The 9,926-nt window shown below is 42.1% G+C and overlaps 1 protein-coding gene across 1 annotated transcript; it reads right to left on the reverse strand.

Moving 5' to 3' along the window:
• Positions 1-1,303: 1,303 nt before the first annotated feature.
• On the reverse strand, positions 1,304-2,023 carry LOC147531696 (uncharacterized). The gene has a single exon (XM_086649801.1). The coding sequence runs from the start codon at positions 2,021-2,023 to the stop codon at positions 1,304-1,306; it is 720 nt and encodes a 239-aa protein (XP_086505927.1).
• Positions 2,024-9,926: the final 7,903 nt, after the last annotated feature.

Consider the following 9,926-nt stretch of genomic DNA (forward strand, 5'->3'; position numbering starts at 1 on the left):
ATTATGTGATTTCCAAGGAACAGTAATTGATTCTGATTTTGCTATTATTGATTAATTGATCTTCTCAGAAGAATTCTGATGTTGGTGGTATTATGAAATGCGGCTTTACCAAGGATGATTAATCTACTACAACAAAGGCAGTTGAGAGGAATGTAAATTAGTATTTTCTTTATTTTTGTATTATCAGTTATTTGTATTATTAGTATAATAATTTCGTTATTGTCAGACCTTTAGGGTCTCCTTTAATGGATCTTTAGGATCCTTTTGTCAGACCTTTAGGGTCTCTATTTTCGGATCTTTAGGATCCTTTGTGTCAGGGTCTAGTCCAATTTCTTTCCCTTCATGAGACACTTTGCATTTAAAGGTATGTAACTCTCATGAAGTTTTCAGAGGAGAGAAATAAGAATTCATCCATGTAAACACTGTGATTTAATCACTTATTAATGGAATTTGTTCCCTTGGTTTCAAAAAAAACATAGTGATGTTTTAGGGAAACAAAAAGGAAACCTGGGGCTCTCAAAATGTTTGGGTGGAAAAAATCATACTTCTTTCTCTTTCCAGAGATTTTCTCTTAGTGAGCCCTTCACGCAGCACTATGATCTTCCTCTTTGCAACACTTGATCTTCTTCTTCTCCGATTTGATTATCAGGTCCATTAGAATCGTGGGGATTGATTACTAGAAGAGGTGGATTTCTAGAATCCCTAAACGACTTCAGCTTTGGATTAATAACTTGGTGAGTTTCCTCCTCTCATTCTTTAACTCGGTGAATCATTTAGACCCCCTAGTCTCTCGATTCGATTATGTTTTTTTTTTTGAATTATTTTGATCCTGAGTAGATTTAACTGTTTTTAGGTGATTGTATAACTATAGTATTTTGTCACCCGTTAGATCAATGGATTTGCTTAAGATTTACAGTTACTGATTTTGTTTCAGTGATTGATTTATCACAGTTGTAGTTCTTCACGTGTTCGTTAAATGTGATTTTTTTTATGAAAGGTTAAGTGTGTCTTACTTGAGGAAGTCAATTATTTAATAGCTGATATAGACCCATTTATCTCTTTGTCTCTCAGCTTCTTGCAATAATGTCAATGTTATTGATTAATACCTTCTTTATGCAGGTACGGTTGCTCATTTTGAAGATAGTTTTTTTTTTTTTTTTTGAAACTTTGAATTAATCATTAAAAGGGGAAAACTATACAAAAAGGGGGGGGAAGGTTAGTGGATATGTTGACCAATCCACGCCTCCCAATTGAAAACAACGTCACTAAAGTTAGCAGAACCTATACAATTTAGATTTTTAGCCTACCCGAAAATAACTGACTTAATGTCCTCGACATCTAGGTTCGAGTTTACATTTCCTTCCTTGAAAGTCTTGTTATTACGATCTTTCCATATGCTCCACACTATAGCTGCCGGGATGAGGTTCCAAATCTCTTTCTTACCCCTCGGCTTCGGGGTATTCTCCCATTGATCGAAGAGGTCAGCAACCGAAGAAGGATTACACCATTTTATGCCTAACGAGTTAAGAAAGTATGACCATAATCCTTGTGCAACCTTACAATGTATGAACAGATGAGCACTTGACTCCTCGCTCTCCTTGCACATGATGCATCGGTTGATGATCATGAAACCCCTACGTCTGAGCGCATCCACCGTCGGAATTCTATTGATGAATGTTGCCCAAAGCATAAATCCAACTCTCGGAGGGATACCCTTCCTACGAAGGATTTTCATTAAAGTTGGATGCATGATTTGGTCTCCTGTTTCCATCATAGAATAACAAGCTTTAACCGACAACTTCTCCTTCTCCTCCCTTATCCAAACCCTCGAGTCCTGGTCATCATTTAGACGCACCTCCTGAAGAGTTCGCAAAAGCTCCACATATTCCAATACTTCCCAATCATTCAGACTCCTCCTTGTTTTGATGTCCCACACCCCAGCCTCTATGTCCCATAACTCACATATTTTCACCTTCTTCTCCACCGCAACAGAGTAGATGTTAGGGAAACGATCTCTTAGCATCTCGTTATCTAACCATATATCCTCCCAGAACATAATCTTCTAGCCACTGCCCACTTTCCACTTGGTGATTCTCTTGAAATCTTCCACATTATTTTGGATTCCTTTCCAAACCCCACATCCATAAGATTGGTTCTTCACCTTCTTTGCCCAACCATTGTATTCCTCACCATATTTATCTCCGATTACTTCCTTCCAAAGCTTGCCATCCTCCTGCTCGAACCTCCACAGCCACTTAGATAGGAGAGCCTTGTTCATAGTCTTGAGATCTTTGATTCCCAGACCCCCTTTGGATCGTCCTAACTTCACTTTGCCCCACGCAACCCAGTGGAGCCTCTTGGAGTCTGATTTTCCATTCCAGAGAAAATTACACATCTTAGAGTCTATCTCCCTCAATATACCCATAGGGATGGAGAACAGAGACAAGAAATACGTAGGTAGTGCCTGCAACACTGATTTAAGGAGTGTCAGTTTCCCTCCTTTCGACAAGACATGACCTTTCCAAGAAGCCAACTTCCTGTTAACTCTTCCCAAAACCGAATCCCACAGAGACTTGGCCTTGTATCTATGTCCCAGAGGTAGCCCTAAGTAAGAGGTGGGCAGGGAAGCCACAGGGCACCCGAATCCTTCCAGAACCCCCAAATTCCTTAGACCTCCTTCAGACTCTATTACCTCGTAGATAAAAGACTTTTTCAAGTTAACCTTCAAACCTGAACATAATTCATACCAGACCAATATATCACGCAAATTTGTAATCTGGTCCAGGTCTTCATCAAGAAAAAACAGAGTATCATCCGCGAATTGCAAGTGATTGATCTTCCTGCTCGAGGCAGTGACTTGGAAACCTTTTATCCACCCTCTGACCTCTGCTTGTTGCATGCACTGGCTTAGGACCTCTCCAACTAGAAGAAACAGAAGGGGGGATATAGGGTCTCCTTGCCTGATCCCTCTGGAGCTTTCAAAAACCTTTGACGGTTGGCCATTGATCAGAGCCGAGAAGGTGACCGACGAAATACATTTATATATCCAAGCCCTCCATTTATAACCGAATCCCATACGATTCATGATACTATACAGAAAGTCCCAGCTTATTCGATCATAAGCTTTCTCTAAATCTGCCTTGAGGACAATACCTCTGCTACCTTGCTTCCTTCTTGAGTCAATCAGCTCGTTCGCTATCATAACCCCATCCAAAATTTGTCTTCCTCCTATGAAAGCCCCTTGAAAAGGGGAAACAACTTTATCCATAACCGACGCCAATCTAGAAGCTAGAACTTTAGATATGATCTTATAAGTCCCTCCCACTAGACTAATGAGTCTGAAATCCGCGAAGGAAGAGCTCTGTTTCTTCTTGGGAATCAATACAATGAACGTCTGGTTGAGTCTCCAGTCCAACTCTGCCGAACTTGAGAAGGCCTCTACCATATTCATGAATTCTTCCTTTATGATGTTCCAACATCTACTGTAGAACGAAATAGGGAAGCCATCTGGGCCCGGTGCCTTATCTTTAGCAAGCTCGGCAATTGCCTTTCTAACTTCCTCCTCTGTAAAGCTCCTTTCTAAACAGTCCGCCTCGTTGGGAAGGAGATGGGGGAGATGCATCCCCTCAATGCCAGGTCTCCAAAAAGTCGGCTCACAGTAGGTCTTGGAAAAATACGCGACTGCCTCCTTCATAATTTCTTCCTCCTTAGTGATGACCCCAGTGTCCTTAATGATGATACTGATTCTGTTTTGTCTCGCCCTACACTTCAATATTTTGTGGAAGTAAGAAGTGTTCTTGTCACCCTCTTTGAGCCATAGAGCCCTTGATTTCTGCCGCATACTGATCTCCTCCTGAGCCATCAGGCATTCTAATTCCCTTTTCATCTTTTTTCTATCCTCAAATTCTGAATGGGATAAGGTTTGTTGCTCTTCCTTCTTATCTAACAAACCTATGTCCGATTGCAGAAGCTTAAAGGTCTTATGGAACTTATTGTGCTTCTCCCTTGACCAGCCTTTTAGCTTCCCTTTCAGAAATTGAAGTTTGCTCCAAAATGTATGGCTTGGAGACGAACCTATCGGGCCTTCCGCCCACCAGGTAGTAATTACATCCAGAAATTCCGGGTCCCTCATCCACCTCTCCTCCAACCTAAAAGGTGGCGGATTGGATTTGACTATCTCTGTTCTCAACAGTATAGGAGCATGATCAGAGATAGGCCTAGGAAGGATGAGTTGCTCCACCTTAGGATATTTGATCTCCCTATCGCCACTGATTAGGAATCTGTCCAAGACATTAAGAACTGGATCACTTTGATTATTAGTCCATGAATATTCCATCCCTTGTTTGGGAAGGTCCATAAGGCCATGACGATCAATCCACTCGCCAAAGTCTCTCATGCTAGAAGTAATCTTTCTACCCCTCTTCTTTTCGTGGATAAAACGAATAACATTAAAGTCCCCACCCACACACCATGGTAACCTCCATTTAGATGATACACTGTCCATCTCCTTCCAAAAATCAGTCCTAAGGTTTCTTTGGCAAGGACCATAAACCCCAGAGAACACCCATTCAAAATCATCTAAAAGATTCTTGAAATTAAAAGAAAGACTATAAGAGGTTTTAAGTACTTCCTTAACTTCCATTAGATTACTATCCCAAACACACAAAATACCACCCGACGAACCTACTGCTGGGATGGCATCCCATCCACAGCGACCCTTACCCCATACAGACCTAACAAGAGACTCAGACACTTCTACTACTTTAGTCTCCTGGAGACACAAAACAGAAACAGAAAGATCCTTTACTACTTTCTTGACAGCTAACTGCTTGGCCGGACTGCCCAAGCCCCTGATGTTCCAACTGAGAAGGTTCAAGGGCATTTAAACTTGAAATCCCCCATGCTCGGAGCTGAGCGCGACCTGACCAGAGATGAAGGCGGATCTGACATACCCCAAGTTAAGTTCTTCAATTCCCTGTTCAACTTGCCTGGACTGGCCTTCTTCTCACCTCCGATCTCCTTTTCTTCTTCCTGAATTACAATAGCCATCCCTACTTTCTCCTTCGAACCATAGCTGAACTCCTTGCTACCACTGGACTTACTCACCTGACTACCACCTGGCTTAATAATGGCAAGAGGTGTTGTGTTTAGGACCTCCTCCTCCTGGGTATTCTTCCTCTTTTTCTTACTGTGTTGCAACTCCACATCCTGCTCTACCAACAAATGAATCACCCTTTCGTAATCATCCGAACCTGAAAGCCCTAATTCCTTAGCAATCTTAAAGAACTGGGCCATCCTAACATCCTCATCAGTGCCTGTAGCTTCAGACTTCTCCTTTGCTTCTTGATTAGTTGGAGTAGCGGGCTCTGCCCCCTTCTTCGGCCCAGTTGACTTGGGGCGCCTGTAATTTCTGGAGATAGTCCTTTTAATCGTTGGGACCCTTCCCAAGGACCACAGCTTTTTCTTGTGCATGTCATGACTTTTCCTAAGTCTCTTGTACATTATAGACTTAGTCCATTTGTTTGAATCATTGACCATCTTGGTCAAAGCTTCCACCATATCTGGTCTGATTTCTATCCCTCTCATGTCAGGCATTGCATGCAGCTTCCGGGTTACTTCCTCCGTACGCACTTCCTCAGCATCACCAACTTTAGATTTTCCTTTTCTAGGATCTCTCTTGGGGCTCGCGACTGCCTTACCTTTGACAACTTCAGTCTCCATCACATTTTCCTGAGGTAAGTCTGTATCCATAGGTTCAGCAGTAGGGTTATGTACCTGATTTTCGAGATTCGAGACCCTGTCAGCATCCTTCGTCTTCTCCGGTGCCGTAACCTGGTTTACCGACGAGCATAACACCGACGTATCCTGTCTCCTTTCAGCAACCACTTCCGTTGTGATCCAAATCTGATAGCTTTCACCATCCACCAATAAAGTCTTCCTCTCCGAGATGGACCCGTTTGGCTTTACATCCACCGAGACACCAGCATAATGAAGATCCAGAAGATGTGTTGTTTCGTAATTTGCTGCTACTATCTCTCCCAAATCTTCTACAAGACTAGCAAAAGTTCTATCATTCCACAGGTGGAAAGGGATACCATACATCTTAACATCCATCAATAGAGGGTTACAACGACTGAGTTACAGTGCGGACTACATTTCCGAATAAAAACTTTCTTACCCGAAGTCTCTTCCACCAAGAACTCCATTGCCCTTAAAGCATCTGTAGGGATCCTTGTTTTTACCAAAGCTGCTCCACTTTTGAACGGTAGGATTTCCACGTCATGCGACCCTAAGATGCCTTGCACCTTCGATTCCACCGATTTCCAGTGAGCCGAAGATGATTCCCTCTCGAGGACCACCGCTTTCGACCAGTCCATGTTATGAATATCTACAGAAGCCATTTTCGAGTTGGGAACAGAATGGGAGTTGAGGGAATGTGACGAAGATGAAGCGTGAGCCGATGGGTTTGAGGGAGGAGAGAGAGAAGATGATGGAAGATGAGCCGACTGTTTGTAGGCGTGGGGGTATTTATAAGATGAAGTGGGTTTGAGAGAGGTAGGAGTAACCTTGCCATGCATTGGTTCAAACGTCGGTGGTGGTTGAGGGTTATAAATCCTATCCCTGGATTCGCCGGTAGTATGATTATTCCTTTTTGGCATGTAGTTACTTATTCCTTCCTTCCTAGGGATTGACTTGGAAGAATCTACTTTCCCCACACCCCCCCTGATCTTATCCTGGTCGTCAATATTTCCCAAAATATCAAACTTGTTGGCCGATCTAGGGATGGGCTCCAACATGAGAGCCTCTTGAGTGTTCTTCAAGTTGTAAAATATGGATGTTACCTCATCAATAGCCTTTTCCAACTTGTTCCATCCTTCCCCTTCCTTCCCCTTAGGTATACAAATCGATCTCTTACTGTTATCCCCATCCCCTATTCTATGAGCCCAAATATAGTCTCCCCTCTTGTTGTTCATCATCTCCCACATCCACAAGTTAGAGTTATCCCGGAAGATGGCTAGTTTTGCAGAGCCCTTCTGGTTTCCTAGGGCTTTAACTGCATTAAACGCAAACTCCTTTAAGTTATTCATCCCAGCCAGCGTGAGAGTAATTGCCCATTCCCTGTAAAATCCTTGTTCCGAAATGGCATACCGGCCGCCGTTAAGTTTGGAGAAGAGAAATCTCTTTCTGTCAATATGAACATAGATACCATTCTTGGATGCCATCGCTTACCCCGGCGAGACGGGACCCCCTTTTGATGCCACTCAGCGTACCAGATGGCGCTATACCTGAATCTAACGATTCAGTGCAATGGCGATAGCGGTGGGCTGGTATGCTGCGATCTCCAGGGCAGAGTTGCTTCCGGGAATAAACGACGGGACACCTTTTCCGATGAAACAACCCAAAACACAGAAACTTCCTTTCGATGCACTCAGTTTACCACTCGGCGCTATACCAGATCCAGTGATCTGTGCAGTGGCGGTAGCGGTGGAGTGGTGCCCTGCGATCTCTAGGTTAAGTTGTATCTCCGGCCGATTATCGGAAAAACCGCCTGTGTCAGAGCTTTTTCTCTCCTATTCGAACGTATGTATGCTTCACCCTATGTCACCCATTTTGAAGATAGTCTCTTTGTCTCTCTGCTTCTTTCATTTTCATCACTCCATTTTGAGCCTCTTCTCCAACAGGTGATCGATCCTCAATCTCCATTTGTTTAAAGCTAAAGAACCATGAGTTTGCATGAAACTACTAACAACAACTTAATATTAGAAACAACATGTCTTAGTTCAAAAGTAATTTTTTTATCAATAACATATACGAAGAACATTACTTCTTTTGCTTGAGATTGAATATATTGTGACCAAGATGTAAACTGTAATTTATCTTATATGCTGATTTTCTATTTTTGATGTAGTTGTATGACTAGAAAGTCGTAATAATGACATGCTTATGCTTTATTCCTCAAATTGAACCATTAAATGTACATACTACGTACACAACCAAATTAATGTCATACTAACCAGTTGGTCGAGCTTATGTTTGTGAAAGTGGGCACGATTCCGGAGTGTGGACTGATTGGCCAACGTACAATTAACAACTTAATATTTTTTCGATGTTTTATTTACTTATTATTGTCGTTAGTTCTATATTAAGTAGTTTAGCTGAAAAATAGTATTTGTGCAGTTATTTTTGGTTTCTCCGATGGATGTCGTTATGATTAAGATCTGAGGTTGTAGATTGTATAATTTTGTGTCGCTTTATATGCAAATTGTGATTCAATGATGCTTCCTAACCAATACGATTGAATTATATGATCATAGTTTGATATTTTCACTACAATTATTCATCAATATATTCATGTTGCTTTGTAGGCTTAGCTCATCCGGTATGTAGACATTCATAACATGTATAACATAGTTGTATGACTAGGAAGATGCAGTAATGGCATGTTTTATTCCCTAAACTCCATCATCAATGTACTTTATATATAACCAAATTAATGTCATAGTAACAAGGTGTTGGATTGATGGAGTTACTTTTTACATGCCGTCGGCAATAGACTTTGGTTTTGCTGGAAAAGATTTTCGTGGAAATTACTAGGATTTTGTCGATGCTAAGAGATTTCACGAAATCGTCGGTAATAGATCTGTTGACAACTCAATTTCCGTCGCTAGTTTCGTCGGAACTAGTATTCACGACGTTCATTTAGCCGACGCTATGCCGCCGACGGGAGTACCAATTGACGACGGTGTAATTTCGTCTGCAATAACCTTAGTTTTGGTAGTGAGCCATATCTCTCTTGTAACCGACTGAGCTCTTTTGTTATCGTAGATATGAGGACCAAATTTAAAAATTTGTAATTGGTTACCATTAGGGGCAAATTTAGAACTTACCCTTTTCAAACGATCTCCTCCACGTCACACTCAATATTAACAATGGAAAAGTGAGCTTCTGGTGCGGTTAGAGGAGTTGCCACTTATAGTTTTAGTTACATTGTAGGCAAGAATTGCTGTATTTTCTCTTGTAGGCACCCTAGGCTTCAGTGAAGATGTAGCCCCAAACTTTGGTGGCCCAAGGCAAAAATCGCTTTGGGTTTGGGGCCGCCCTGCCTGCCACCATAATCATTTGGGAGTTTTATAGGACCCTCCTATTTTTGTTAAATGGCCTCCCCATGAATTCATTGACTTGGTAAATAGTCATTGGTCTTGTTTGGTTAAATACCACCACCATTTCTTACTTTCTTTCCTCTCCTCTTGCCCTCTCACTCTGTCTCAGCAAGTAAGAAACCTACTAATAAGGTTTGAGCTTCTTGAAATCAAATTAGGGTTTCTTCTTGCTGTGAGAGAGGGAGAGCAAAGCGAGAGAGGGAGGGAGAGAGAGGGAGGGAGAGAGAGGGAGGGAGGGAGGGAGGGAGGGAGAGAGAGAGAGAGAGAGAGAGAGAGAGAGAGAGAGAGAAGTAGAGAGAGAGAGAGAGAAAGAGAGAGAGAGAGAGAGAGAAAAAAAAATGGTGGTAATGGTGTTGGTGGTGAGAGGAAGGGGTGAGACTAAACATTTTTATGTGGAAGGGTCGTCTGTCGACGGCCTTTCTCGGCAAATCATCCGACCCATAAGAACGAAAAGAAAGGATAGAGAGGGAAAACTTTTGAAGTAGGGGTAAAAGAGGGACCGAAAAATCCGAAAAATCTGACTAACAAAAATTTGGTCTTGAGGGCCAAATTAGAACATTGGACATGTATGGGGGATCAAATCTTCCGTTTTGTCAGTAATTAGCGGCGAAGTTGGAATTAACCATGTGTCTTCAGAATACACTTTTAGTATAGGTTTGATATGCTGCAGTTTCTTGGCAAACACAAAACCAGGGGAGCCAGTGAATTTGAGGTTGGTCCAAATCCCAAGCATCTTTGAATGAGATAATTTTACTAAAGATAAAA

Source organism: Eschscholzia californica, unplaced genomic scaffold (assembly GCF_041429995.1).
Source record: "Eschscholzia californica isolate CP2 unplaced genomic scaffold, dmEscCali1.0.p SCAF_6, whole genome shotgun sequence".
Lineage (NCBI taxonomy): Eukaryota > Viridiplantae > Streptophyta > Magnoliopsida > Ranunculales > Papaveraceae > Eschscholzia > Eschscholzia californica.

Excerpts from the sequence above, each read along its gene's own strand:
- LOC147531696 (XM_086649801.1), bottom strand. The coding sequence starts at position 2,023 with ATGCTAAGAGATCGTTTCCCTAACATCTACTCTGTTGCGGTGGAGAAG.